The sequence below is a fragment of the Drosophila willistoni genome, chromosome 3R, assembly GCF_018902025.1.
Source record: "Drosophila willistoni isolate 14030-0811.24 chromosome 3R, UCI_dwil_1.1, whole genome shotgun sequence".
Lineage (NCBI taxonomy): Eukaryota > Metazoa > Arthropoda > Insecta > Diptera > Drosophilidae > Drosophila > Drosophila willistoni.
The window spans coordinates 19,879,995-19,894,016 of NC_061086.1; the positions used below are offsets into that span (position 1 = coordinate 19,879,995).

Here is a 14,022-nt window from a genome sequence, read left to right on the forward strand (position 1 = left end):
ATATGCGGGTTGAATGGGCATGGCCCGGTATTTCTATGTGTATGTGTGTGTGTGTGTGCATGTTTGTTGCATCCTTTTGGCCAGCATATATGGGGCAGCTAAAGAACAAATACAACAACAAGGAATGTGTGAGAAATAGTTTGCAAAAAAATATTGAATTCTTGAGAAATAAACAAAGGGAAGTGAGTCAAGCAAAAGATAGAGAAAGACACATAGAGAAAGCGAGAGAGAGAAAGAGAGAGACATAGAAAGAGGGACAGCGATCTAGCGAAACCCAAAGACTATTGAAGCAGAAAATCGAAAATTTATACAAATATGTTGAAAGAGCAGAGCGAAAAGCGCTGCGGAAATGTGCAACGGCAACGGCAGCAACAAAAGGAACAGCGCGCTTTCCTCTCTATGTGTGTGTGTGTGTGTGTGTGTGTGCTTCTGTGTGTTTGCCATGGCTAAATTTGCATTTATTTTCTGAGGGTATGTTCAAATGTGCAACGAACTGTGTTTGAGTGGAAGACAACTAAAGAGAGAGTCAGTGAGAAAGATGGAGAAACAGAGGCGGTTAGAGAGACAGAGAAATACGGATGGCGAGTGGAAGAGGTAGAGTAATCAAAGAAGCTGCCGCTGCCGCCGGCTCTCCGTGTCCATTGCAGTGCACTTGCACTTCTAAAGCCCGTGTGTCCATGTCCAAATAGCTTAAGACAAATGTGCAGATACATGGACACAGAGAGGGAGAGAGGGGGAGAGAGATGCAGAGCCTGCAGCCAAAACCTGTAACTGAGATGCATTCGAAACTGGCTTTAAACTTGAAACGTTTGGCCATGTGTTTGATGGGAAAATTGAATTTGCCATTAGCCCTTTTTGGATTAATATGAATGAATATTCGAAATGCCAGTAAATCAATTCAAGTCTCAGCGGCCACACCCAGACGCCCACCATAACCCACACATTGCCAGAGTAGTTCAACCTTTCGTGTGACACAAATACACACACACACACTTAGAGGGGTAAGAGGCTTGTGTTTTTGATTGCGTCATGTTGCATAATGAGCTCTAAAGTCTCTACGCTCGGATAACATGGCGTATGAGTGACATTTAATTTGCTGTCGACAACAAGGACATCATCTGACGGAGCATTCCTCTCTATGCATAAAAACAGTTGGGGGCAGACTTTCATGCAATCAAAACTGAATATAAAATGCTTTCTTCTGCAATATTAACCACAAAAATAATTTGAGAGCCACAAAAACAAAAACAAAAACAAAAACCAAAAAAAAAGATGGAAATCTCTCAAATATCAACTAAAGTGCAGGTCGAAAACTTTCACAAAACAAGACATTCTTTTACATACATATATATATCTAGGTAAACTATATTTACTTAGTTTGTGTCATCTCCATCTTATGGTCCTTTTTTTTGGGTCGTGGGTCTCATTTTTCTAGCATACAAATGGCAATTATTCATTTGATGGGGGCATATAAATTTCTCAAAGGAAGCTCCACTGAAAAAACCAAAACTAACATAATGCAGCAAGGAAAAGAGAAATTCAACTAGAGTGTTGAACTGGCTTTTTTGGGTTAGCCAGGCACGCATTTTACAGCTAATAATAAATGACCCAAGGTTGCTTGCCGTCGTCGGTTATGTTTCTGTTTTTGTGCGGCCGTTGGTTTTTTTTTCCTGCCACCCGTTTGCACGTACGCATAAATTTTCAGAAAGGACAGACTGCAACACGTGTGAGGATACCTTTTTAGCTGCTCCTGTTTTCTGGCTACTGCCAGGAGGCAGGTACCACTCCTGTGTTGGTGTGTGTGCAGTGATCCCTATGCGTTTGCCCATAAACATAATGACCAGCTATTAAGGCAACTGACTACTCAGCTTACAGGCAATCCTTGTTTGCTATAGCTCTTGTTGTTGCTACTGTTGTATGGCATATGTCAGCCAAGTTATGTGCCAAGTGTAACATATTTTAAATAATTGATGAGCGAATACGAACCCAACTGAAAAGAACGTTCCTTGGGTTCCTTGCGTAAAAGGGTCTCATCGTGGAGGGAGTGAGGTAAATATACGTCGAAAATGTAAAGAGAAATACGCAGAAAACATTTGCATGGTAAAGCCTTTGGCTGCCCATCAATTAGACGCACTCGTCGTCGCTGTCGACAACGATGGCAGTGATTCCTTATCCACGCATACATTACAAACACTTCAATTTCCGTCTGCCAGTCAGGAGCAGTAGCAGTAGCAGTAGTCGGCCATTTTGCAGGCAACTTTAATCAAAGCAAATTAATTATCTATGTTCCCTTTATACCCACAAGCCTTTCATGTCGGGACAATGTTGTCTGCTGCAGTCAGGCATCGTTGATGCCATTTGGTTTTCTCGTCTTTTTTTTCTTTTCTTCCCCGTCATCCTTCGTTCAATCTGAAGTATTGCTTATTCCTTTCACCTTCCACAGAGAATGAGAGACAGAGAGAGGGAGAGAGAGATAACTGTATGGCATAAAGCAAAAGAAACTAAGCGAATGATGAAAACAATGACCAAATGTCTTTCATAAGCCACACTCCGCATAAAGCAAAAAATAGTCGAGAGGTTTGCCTGCTAGTCACCAGAGTCCTTTTAATTATTCCTGTTCTTCTTTGGCATGACACTAATTTGCTTAGGTCTCACATACACACCATAGGAGTAAAATATTTCAAATGCCAATTGATTTAGGTGAACTTTAATAACTTTTTAAGCTTGTTCAGTTTATCACTTTACCCGACTGTATTTGTAGTGAGACAAATTGGAAAACTAAGGCTTGACTAATGAATTTCATTTGGCCGTTTAGCAAATAGTTAGTCAAAGAACTTAAGTCTAAGCATGAGGATGTCATTCTGTTTATTGGCGTTTTTTGTACCTATATTTGTTTTCGTTGTCGTTTCTGGCAGACAGCCTAATGAGCATTATCATCGCTATATGCTCTCCGATTATAGGCCACAGCATAATCCTAGAACCCAAATGGATTATAAACGTCATAAGGGTCCAGTTTATCCCACAGATGAAACGCATAATAAGAATATAAGCAACACCATGGGACCTTTAATTAAACTTGTCGCAAGTGAGCAAACAATTCCCCTAAAGGACCTGCTCGTTCGCATCTATATAAATGAGAAATTTCATTGCATGGGTGTTGTACTAACTGAAATGCTAGTACTATCAGCTGAAATCTGTTTTATAAACATGAGTCCAGAGAAATACATGGTTAAAACATCGGATGATAGACTGCACGAAGCTTTTAAATTAAATACTACTTTTTATTTTAGAAGAGATCTGGAACTTTTAACTGTGTTGCAATTTCGAGAGCCAGTCTTTTTTCCACAAATAGAAAATGGCCCTTTTAAAGCCATGATGTGTAACCATGTCTTGGAAGAAAACTCACGAGCCCTTCTAACAACCTACATACGTTGGCGTCGCAGTGTCTATACCCAGAGAACTGTGGTTCTTGCATTAGAGGAATGCCGCAGACGTATGCACGATCAGGTGGGTAAGGTATTCAACGAGACAATGTTTTGTGTGAAAAACCAAAAGTACACTGACGATTGCCAGCCAACATTTGGTAATCCACTGATCTATGAAGGCGCAATCTGTGGCATTAATGTCTTGGGTCATAATTGTCCAAAATACTTTGGCGTCGATGCCTATGTTCATGTTTATAATCCCGACGATTATATAATCAATAGAATCGAAGCCATTAGAAAATTAAGAATAGAGAACGCCATATTCTAAAATAAATGTGAAACGAATTTGGCAAATAAATTGATTCGTTTTATTTCACAGTCATCCAGGAAATGCAAATGATTGTTTTGCACATTCACTTAGAACGCTGAAATGCCAACATTTTGCGTTTTATTTTTACTAACTTTGGTTAGCTTCAACCATGCTGATGAATCAACTTCTACCAAGAATAAGAGCCATCGTCATCACAAGTTCAGATATGTTGTAGGGGACTGGAGGCCACATTTTGGTTACCATCCTAGCCACATGGCCAGTGATCATCTGTATCGTTATCAAAAAACCAAGCCAACCACCACACGCATTCCTCAAGTGTCTGCTATTCCAGAAGTTCCTCTGGATCACTACGTAGTGCGTTTGATGAAAGAGGATCAACTGGTCTGCAGTGGCATCATAGTCAACCAGCATCAGGTATTAACAGCGACAACATGTTCTGCAGTCACCTCGGGGCTTGTGGTAAAACTCTATGACGGCTCTACATATACTGTGACTGATCATATTCCTGGCAAAGGTTACAGTATTGGTGTGGGCGTAGAACTGCTAACGCTGCTAAATCTGAATACGACATTGGAGGATGCGTTTTCAAGGGCACCCTCGATTTGCTCCCATCGTCTGGCTATGGGAGAAATTGTTCAGCTTTGGACATGGAATTCACGCAAGACGGGTCTAAGGAAGAAACGAGTGTCGCAGATACCCGATCGCCGATGCAAACAGATAATCAATGATCCCGAAATGTTGGTCCTGAGCAATGCCACTAGCTGTTTATCAAACACTGCTTGGAGCAAGACATGCCAGCCAAATATTGGTCTACCCTATGTGTATAAGCAAAGTTTTTGCGGCCTAAATATTTTGGGGCACAATTGCCCAAAAGCTAGTGAGGCCGATGTCTATATACGTTTGCTTGATGAGAAACGTTTCATTAGTGAGAAAATGAATCAAGTTCGCTTGGCTCGCCTTGATAGGTTTCTAATTTAAATAAATATTCCAAAAAGACCAAATCAAATGACAAATATGAAATTAAATTTTTCTGCCTCATTTCCGCTATATACCTGCAATCAAATTAATGAAAAATCGTTCCTCCTGTGTTTTCATTGACAAAGCAAAATACGACAGCAAAAAAAAAAGAAGGAAAGAAAATACCATCGGATGAAAAAACAGAAAGAAAAACACAACTTGAAATGAAGTGCCCCAGCCACATTGACGACATAGGAGCCGAAAGAACCTTTTGTATATGACAGAGCATAGCGATAATGTCATCAACTAAAGTACTCCGTCGGGCATAGTGAAAAGTTCTAGTCAATCGCAATAAAGCACATAATGTGAGAGGCAGACAGACAGACGTACAGACGGACAGAGACGGGATAGACATGGGAAACTGTGTAAACATCATTAAAATGAATCTTTCTATTTCTTTTTTTTTTTTTTACATCGAAACACACAAAAAGTGGAAAATGAAAATGGAAAATCATTGAAATTATTTCTTGGCATGTGCTCTTTTTACTTTTTTATTTGCCACGTTTGTTTGTCCCAATGCTTTCAAGTTTAAGCGCATTTACAGATGAATATTTTGTTTGGCTTAATAATTGGGATGGTCTCCTTCCCGGCTAAACAGGTGCTGGGCAGACTTGAGCCAATTAGACAACTTGGCCCCAAAATTTGCAGTTGATGTGCGAGCACTTTAACAAATTAAACTAAATAATTCAATAACAAATTTTGTGGCTTGGCATATTTTAAACTGCACTTGGAGCAAAACAAAAGGCAAATAAAAACCGAAAGCAAAGCCAACTAAAGCAAGGCTAAGAAACGGGAAGAACAAAAAAACAAAGAAAAAATGTCCCACCAAAAAGCATTTATACATTGAGGGCACGTCCTTGGCGGCCCACTGTATATACCAACACACACATACATACAAATAAGCACATGTAAGTCTGGTGTGTGTGCGTGTGTGTGTACGCGTCTGAGTGTGCGTAAAATTTTATGATAATACGCAACAATTTCGAAATGAGTGCACCCTGCCAGGAGGCAGTTGGCTGCCAAGTAGAATTCCGAGTGCAAAGAAAGCAATTTCCTCAATATTCTTTATGACCAGCCAGAGGGGTAGAGAGATGAGGGGGAGAGTGAGGTAGTGTAGGGGATGGATAGGTGCCGGGGCCGGTGCTGGTGCCTCTGATGCTTTTGTTATTATTTTGCAAAGTTCCATAAGCCGGCTGCTAATAAAATTTTAGAAGCTTGGGCTGTTAACATTATCATAACACACACACACACAGACATACACACTCATCCAAAGACACTCTCATGTGTGTGTGCGCCCATGATTATTATATGGGCACTCACACTCATACAGAGACTCACATTTACATGCCACTTAGGCATTGTCGCAAGGCGCTTTTGACTAGCGTTGCGTATACGCCCGGTTGTGCGTGAGCCTTATAATTCATTTATTGGCATAATTTCATTTTATTTTTATTTGTTTTACGGCTTTAGCAATTGCCTTTGATGCCACAGCTAACAAAACGGCAAATTGAAAACATATTGAATATCGAATTTGTGTACCTACTTGAGGCTGCTTCTGCTGTCTCTCCCTTACAACCCTCACTTTCGTGCTCCTTTCCTTTTTCTGTTTAATTGCCCAACATGTCTGCATTCATTACAAAGTACTTTAATCCCCAGAGAGCATAGATCAAGTTCAGCTTAATAAATTCCCATGCTAAGCAACCCAAAAAAGAAAAAAAACGAAAACAAAATGGAAATAACAAAACAAATCTTGCCAATTTTTTGTGTGTTTTATTTTTGGCCACTCAGTTGGAGTTATATTTCTTACCTGTGGAACTGGCAGTGTCTGTTCTATTCTTCTGTTGTACCGTCTGTCTGTCTGGGTGTACGTCTGGTCGACTGGTGGCGACGTGACTGGGAAAATGCATTTCCGTTGCACGTAGAACTTGGGCAAACCAAAAAGCGAAGCAGCGTACCAATGAAACAAAACAGGGAAAAACGAGGGACACGTAAGTCAATCAGCAACTGAGTGGCCGAGCCAGCAGCACAGGCCCAGCCCAGGCCCAGCTACAACTATAGCTAAAAAAAAAAACAGACACACAAAACTAACTAAGTATAAACCTAATGCAATGCGGAAGTCACACTCCAATTTAGCAAAAAGTAGGAGGCGAAAACATGGCGTCTGATTTAGTTTCTAAGTGAATGAGTTACTTCCGTTTTGGGCCCTCCACCAACAATTTTCAAAATCAAATTGCAACACTGGAAAAAGCCACTGTGTGAATAGGTACAATTGTACAGGGTAGATAGAGTATGGCTATTTTGGAAAATGTTTCATATACTGTTTACAAATCGGTTTCAGTATATTAATCCTTGCCGATGTCAATTTATTTGCCATCAACTGATTGGCATAGATTGGCATTATTTATACTATTTGGCAAATTTTTGCATGACAGGCAAATAAAACAATTCGAAATGTGATTAAATTTCTGAGTGAGAGTGAGAATCCTCACTCACACACCTTCAGCAAATTGTGAATAACCACACGGCAAATAGTGCAAATCATTACAGTCAATTAAGTTTGCCAGCGAAAAAGAATAACACAAAATATACATACATATATACTTATCGGTCTACATATATAAAATTGTACGTATGTATATTTATGAATTGCATAATTTCAGTACACACAAATGAAAATAATGCAATTATAATGCAAAAATAATGTAAACATATGAGGCGAGCGGAGGAAAAATCAGAAGGCGAAAACAAAACAATTTAATTAATGAACTTTTACGGGCCATGAAATTGTGAAAAATAGAAAAGAAAAAAAGTACAATAAATGTATTACGCGAATAAAATGATTTTTGTTAATATATTAAGAAAATTTTTAATTAAGCCAAGTAAATATTATATGGGATATACTTCCAAAATAAGAAAAGAGCAAAGAATTATTTATTTTAATGTATACCATATAGGACAAATTTGTTATGCTTGGGACTCAAGAAAAGAAGTATATTCATTAAAACATTTCAAAATTTTATTATCATCTTTTAATGTATTAAAAATAAATATTAATAACATATTTGTTTACATTAAAAACTTTCATATATTTTGTTAAAAAGCAATACGATTTGGATCCATTAGGAAGTACTTTAAGTATGATATAAATATCGCAATTCATCTTCTTTTACTTTACGAAATTTGTGAAGTTTAGCATTGCTTTTCGATATGCTTATAAGTATCGAAATTTATTTCTAAAAACTCTGTCAATTACAAGTTTATTGGAATTAGAAATCCAAGCACAAATCTTTTTTTTCCATGAGACATTACATTCTAATTTCATCTGCGATATACATTTCCTTACACTTTTTTAATTACAAAGAACGATTTATCAAAATATAAGTCGATAAATTTTGGCTTCATTTTAGTTTTTTAATTCGTTTTTTTTGTTTGCGTTTATTTGCTTCAATAGAGAAGCAATCCACAAAATTTGACAGCTCATTGGTAAAAGATAGTTTCCATGTGCTGCAATTAACACCTTGCCAGCTGCAAACAAATATTTGCTAAACTTATCGAACATTTATCAAAATGACAAGTGCGACATATCAGTGAAAGAGAGAGACAGAGAGTTTCACAAATATATGTGGGTAGTTACTCAATCGCAGTGATAAACTTACAGTTCGAGTTGTTTAAAAACCCGTGAAGACTCAATATTCATGGTTTATTTAATTTAGTTTCGTTTCGATTTCACCATTTGCTTGTCGCTATGAATTCGAGGTGGCCCGAAATCAGTGTTTCTTTACCATGGCCAGAAATATGTTGCGGCTAGAACGAATGCATTGTTGCACTATTAGTATCTTGGCCTTTGTAATATCACAGATATTGTTTGTGTGGCTAGTGATGCGAAATAATCAAGTAGATCCATCTACAAGCAAGGTTAGTATTGAATCGAGATGGATTAAAGATTCATTAAAGTGTTTTTCGTTCTTAGCTTTTGTTTCATTACAATTTGATTGACAAAATGGGATGGCGTAAATTTATAGTCGGTACTCCCGATCATTCAAAAGAATTTTATCAATACAATGTTCAATTAAGCGATAAGACGAAAATTCTACGAAATTTGCCTGAAACAAGAGATAAGAGGTATTTATATGTGTGCCAAGTACTGAGAATATTCTTTAATTAACAATATCCTTTCATGGCCCTAGCTGCGGTAGTCGGACTTATAGTTTACCCCCCGCCTCACAGGCCAAAGTCAGCATTGTTATCAGCTATCACAATGAGGCACGTTCAATGTTATTGAGAACTGTGATATCTCTAGTTAGTCGCACGCCTGAGGACTATTTCCATGAGCTAATCCTTATCGATGATTTCAGTGAAGATGGTAAGACAGAGAGTCAGTGTATATTTATATCTAAATCTATGTGCAATTACAGTCAACTTGCTAAAAGAACTTGAACTATTAATGCATGAGATGTTTGCGGGAAGAAGGCGCAGTCCCACACTTATATTCCTACGCAATTCTCAACGAATGGGACTGATTTGGTCACGCAATAAGGGCGTCAGTGAGGCTAGCGGCCATTACTTGTTCTTTCTGGACAGTCATTGTGAGGTCAATGATGGCTGGCTGGAACCCCTGCTGGATCGATTGGCGTTGAACCCGACTCGAGCCGTTAGCCCGCTGGTGGACCCAATTGACCCATCGACCTTCGGCTATCAGCAGGCGGACAATGAGTTACTTAAGGGTGGCTTCGATTGGAGTCTGCACTTTCACTGGGTGCCCCGTCAGCTGGCCAAGGGGGAGCTGCCTCAGCAGGCCTATTCTAGTCCCACATTCGCCGGTGGCATTCTGATGATCTCACGTGAATGGCTGCTCAAGTTACAGGGTTTCAATCCACACTTGAAGGTGAGGTGAGGGAGAAGTGACTTAATTAACTTGTGTGCCAAGTGCGCTAATTGCTAATGTCAGGCCGTGACAACACAGAACACAACAAAGCACAACACAGAACACAACACAACCGCGAATAACAACAACACGAGCAAGAGTAGAGTTTTCATTTCATTTTCCATTTTGTCGCATTTTCTCAGTCATACCCTTTATCAGTGGGTAATTCATCTATCACAGATAAGTTGAAGTGAAGACATTATTTAGTATCTGGTAGGGTATATCGTTGTCGGTGTATTGCATAGCTATCATGAGTCCATTTCCTCTTTCTTGCAGATTTGGGGTGGCGAGTCCATTGAGCTTGCCATTAAATTGTGGCTTTGTGGCGGACAAATTGAGATCGTGCCCTGCAGTCGAATCGGACATATCTATCGCTCTCGCCATGCCTTTCGGTTCCCGTCACTATTCGAGGACCAATTGGTGGCCGCCCTGATGACACATTTGCTGTAGGTGGTCATAGTGGGAGAATGGGTCTTAGGTGTGAACTTTGGAATTTTTCAATTTATTTCTCTCCGTCGAGTTCCCTTTTTCTTGATTTTTTTTTTTTTGTTTTTTTTCTCATCCTTCTGTTGTTTAATATAAACATTCCTATCACGCAATGACCACATGTTGATAGTGGATTCATTCATACATTCTTTCACTGAATTTTTTCCTCGTTTTTCTATGCCGGCAGCAATTCAAAAATCATAGCTGAGTCTTGGCTGGATGAGTACAAATATTTGTTCTATTCGCTAAAACCAGATGCCATAGCAACCGTTATGAACTACACCGACCAGGGCTACGATGTGCTCTCCCTAAAGAAAAGACTGCAGTGCAAAACCTTCGATTGGTATCTGGACCATGTATATAAGGAGCTTAAGTAAGTTTCCCAAACAGAATGAGTGCGCATGTATGACTTTGTTTTCTTCTTGTAATCTCTTTTAGGCCAACAAATGCTGACTCAAGTGCCCTGGGCACCTTGCGTAATGGTGATCGGTGTGTACAGGATATTGATTTTTATCCAGTACTGGTTAGCTGCTATATGCAAAATATTAGCCATTGGGCTCTAGATCGTCACACTGGCAAGTTGAGTTCCACTGAAGGCTATTGCCTAGGCGGAGTGCTTGATGAGACGGAAAGAAAGACGATAGTACAAATAGATCCGTGTCTCGATGACAAATCTCAATATTGGCGGCGGCAAAGCACACAACTGGTACATGAGCAAACACAACTTTGCTTGGATAATACGATCCAGAATCAATTAGAGTTAAGCATTTGCCGGCAACGGCCAATCCCTGCCTCTCAATCATTTCAATTTGCATTGGAAATGGAGAGACAAACATAATCAAGCAAATGATAACAATAGCGTCTTATTGTGGGGAGGGTAAGGGAGGCAGTTGCTGGTAGCGACTAAATCACAATGTTGACATGTTGTGCTAATCTCTGTGAAATATTTCCGCTGCAACAGTAGCAAAGGGAAGCACTAAATTATGACAAAAGGTGTGGGCACTTTTGCCTGATTGTGCGTATTCTTTTGCTTCTTTTTGTTTTGTGTTTTTTTTTTTTGTTTCTTTTGGTTGGGGTAGTAGTGACTTGCTATCAAGTCTTGTTGTTGTGCATCCTGTCGCATCCGTCACACGCGACACAGGACACACAATGGACCATCCAGATAAAGGGCAACAGCAGCGGCAGCAACAGCAACAGCAACGACACGGCGCGTATTGTGTGTAGTCGCTTAGAGAAGGCCGAACAATGGCGGGGAGTTGCAAATGTAATTGAGTTGACGACAACGATGCCAACTACTGGCTCACTTACTGACTGACTGACTCACTGACTGACTGACTGTTGGCTGGCACAACAGGCTTCCGGGTAACTTTGATGGCCTCCGGATGCAAGGCAAAGCAAAAACGATGGCAACAATGCCAACACTATGCCCTTAGTACACAAAATGGTTTCGAAATTTTCATCAAGATGTCTTAATTAATGACGAAATTTTTAAGTTTTCAATTTATTGAATGATCTTAAAGTTGAAGCAAACAAGAACACAGAGAATAAAAATCTATAAGAGATTTGTTAATAATCAAATCAGCCAAATTGAAATTAAAGTGAGCTAAAATACATGGCGTATACTTGATATTATTAACACGAAAATCATTCTAAGTGAATTTGATACTACTTACATTGACTTATGTAAAATGACCAACAAGGCAAATGCGTTTTATTCTTAACAACTAAATTTGGGGGTCTTTAAATATTTGTAGTAAATATTTGCCTAATAAATATTAATTCATTTTTAAAGCAATTAAATATACTATACCTTTTGTGTACTCTACAGACGCATTTTCATCTGTGTTTTCTTTAACCAATTGAGCGGTAATAAAGCATTAAAACTAATTGTGGGTCTCTCTCAACAATGACCATAAGGCAACATGTCCAGAGGCTTGGCTACAAGTAGTCTCTCTCTCTCTCTCTGTGGCTATATTTACACATTTTCTATGGTACTTATATTTAAAAAAAACAACAATTTGTTTCCACCACAATGAATAGTAGCATCTAGTAATAGTTTATTCTGGCAGATGCATTGAAGTTAAGCTGATTTAACAAACTAAAACCCTGGCTAGGGTACTTGAGTCCTTGACATCATCGCTGTTATGGGCTGTTTGGTTAATTAAATGGACTGATTCAGCAAGAGTTAAGTTACTTCCAAGGACAAACCTTAATTATGAACAGCGACTGGGCACCAACCTCTTTTACAAAACCAAAATAAAAGCAGGGCGGCAAAAAACGGAAGAAAAAACTTGATTATTCATTTGAAGACTCATTTTATTATCTGCATAAATCTTTGCCATACCAACTTTCTGTTTACTTTTGCCTGGACGCGCGAGCGCTCTCTTAAAACATAAAACGAAACGAAAAGAGGGAAAACTGGACAAAAAAGAATCCATCATTCAGTGGCGTGGCCGCATTTAAAACATCTTGATTAAAAAACTAAAAAAAAAAAATTCTGGGAAAAGAAACGGGAGAGCCAAAGCAAAAGAAAAAAAAGAAGACCTCTCAGTAAAATGGTAAAATGAAAGCTAAATGCAAACTCAGCGCATTCTAAGTGAGCCAGCGGAAAAAACAAAAAGAAAATTGGTGGCTTGTGCGAGGAGAATGAGCAGCGGCTAAAACTTATAAGCCGCAAGCGTAAAGCAAAGTTGCGGGCTAAGCTCAGACGGTAGAAACGTGGGGGGGGACATGAGGATGCGTTTAAAAAAGGATTTCAAAATTAACGTCCATTGGGCGCAACGGACAACAAAAAGAAGAAAAAACCAGGCAAAAAAAGTCAATTTAAATGATTAAATAGCAAAAGCTGTGCAAAAGTTCCGCTCGGCCAACAGACACTGGCATAAAGAAAAAAAAAAGGCGATTAGCGTGCTCTTTTTCTGTGGCTTACGTATCGTGTCATTGTCCCTAACTGCCAACCTACATATCTACCTTTTGCTAGACCAGTCAGTCTCTTTGTCAATTTACATTTAATAATTTTCAACCCCGCCCCAAAAAAAAGAAACGACCCTAAATGAAATACATGCTACTAAATGATAATCCATCATTGTACGGACAAGTTGACAATTTTACCAATGGCAACGATGCCATTTTCTACCAATAAATGTCATACCTAGCTTAATGCCTCATCTCTTTCTCAAAAGTTGCCACACACACACACACACACACACACACACAAACACACAAAATGGTTGTAAGGTTAACCCACTGCCTACTAATTCTTCTTGACATAATAAAATGATTTTGTGTGTGTGTGTTTGGAAAATGAAAAAGCATTTCAATCATGGCAAAAGTCTTCTCCTAACGTAATCAACAGAAATTTTATTCGGCCAAACCTTTCTATCAGTGTCAAGGGCAAAGTTTTCACAAGCTCACCTTAAAAATCATATTCTAGAATTGAATTTTTGTATAAAAGGATGTGAAGCCTATACAAGTGTATAGAGTACTTCAATTCCGCCTGGCTGACAATTCAAGTATTCATATGTTAATTTGAAATGAAAATTTTTGATTTCATAAGTGGAGTCTATGTCAGGAACTAACAAATTACACTAGCCTACAGTTTTTGGTGTTCGGAAACCCCTTTTTGTGAACAATTGAGAGCGTACGAATCCCGCAGCTCAGATTCTGCCTTTTATATAAGACAGGTTTGATTTCATGGTCTGACTATTTGTGAAATGCTTGTCAAATAGTTTCTTTCTTTGGTTTTAACCATAAAGAAGATTTATACAAACTATTGTATTAGGAATAAAATTTATTTTTAAAGTCTCCAGATTCTTTCTCTAATTGTAAAAAGAAAAACC

At 38.8% G+C, this 14,022-nt stretch overlaps 3 protein-coding genes across 3 annotated transcripts; all 3 read left to right on the forward strand.

Annotated features, from left to right (window-relative positions):
• The first annotated feature begins 2,834 nt into the window (after nt 1-2,834).
• On the forward strand, nt 2,835-3,783 carry LOC26529513. The gene has a single exon (XM_023178251.2). The coding sequence runs from the start codon at nt 2,848-2,850 to the stop codon at nt 3,751-3,753; it is 906 nt and encodes a 301-aa protein (XP_023034019.1). The 5' UTR covers nt 2,835-2,847; the 3' UTR covers nt 3,754-3,783.
• A 36-nt stretch (nt 3,784-3,819) lies between these two features.
• Nucleotides 3,820-4,762, forward strand: LOC26528976. Its single transcript, XM_015177456.3, has one exon. The coding sequence runs from the start codon at nt 3,856-3,858 to the stop codon at nt 4,732-4,734; it is 879 nt and encodes a 292-aa protein (XP_015032942.2). The 5' UTR covers nt 3,820-3,855; the 3' UTR covers nt 4,735-4,762.
• A 3,768-nt stretch (nt 4,763-8,530) lies between these two features.
• On the forward strand, nt 8,531-11,036 carry LOC6647963 (putative polypeptide N-acetylgalactosaminyltransferase 13). Its single transcript, XM_002070483.4, has 7 exons — nt 8,531-8,688; nt 8,744-8,895; nt 8,961-9,136; nt 9,189-9,658; nt 9,974-10,143; nt 10,371-10,556; nt 10,622-11,036. The coding sequence occupies exons 1-7, from the start codon at nt 8,557-8,559 to the stop codon at nt 11,019-11,021; spliced, it is 1,686 nt and encodes a 561-aa protein (XP_002070519.4). The 5' UTR covers nt 8,531-8,556; the 3' UTR covers nt 11,022-11,036.
• Nucleotides 11,037-14,022: the final 2,986 nt, after the last annotated feature.

Bases quoted from the DNA above. Each gene is read 5' to 3' on its own strand.
- LOC26529513 (XM_023178251.2), top strand. From the start codon at position 2,848: ATGAGGATGTCATTCTGTTTATTGGCGTTTTTTGTACCTATATTTGTT.
- LOC26528976 (XM_015177456.3), top strand. From the start codon at position 3,856: ATGCCAACATTTTGCGTTTTATTTTTACTAACTTTGGTTAGCTTCAAC.
- LOC6647963 (XM_002070483.4), top strand. From the start codon at position 8,557: ATGGCCAGAAATATGTTGCGGCTAGAACGAATGCATTGTTGCACTATT. The intron at 8,689-8,743 runs GTTAGTATTGAA...TTTCGTTCTTAG, and splicing joins TAGATCCATCTACAAGCAAG to CTTTTGTTTCATTACAATTT. The intron at 8,896-8,960 runs GTATTTATATGT...TCATGGCCCTAG, and splicing joins CCTGAAACAAGAGATAAGAG to CTGCGGTAGTCGGACTTATA.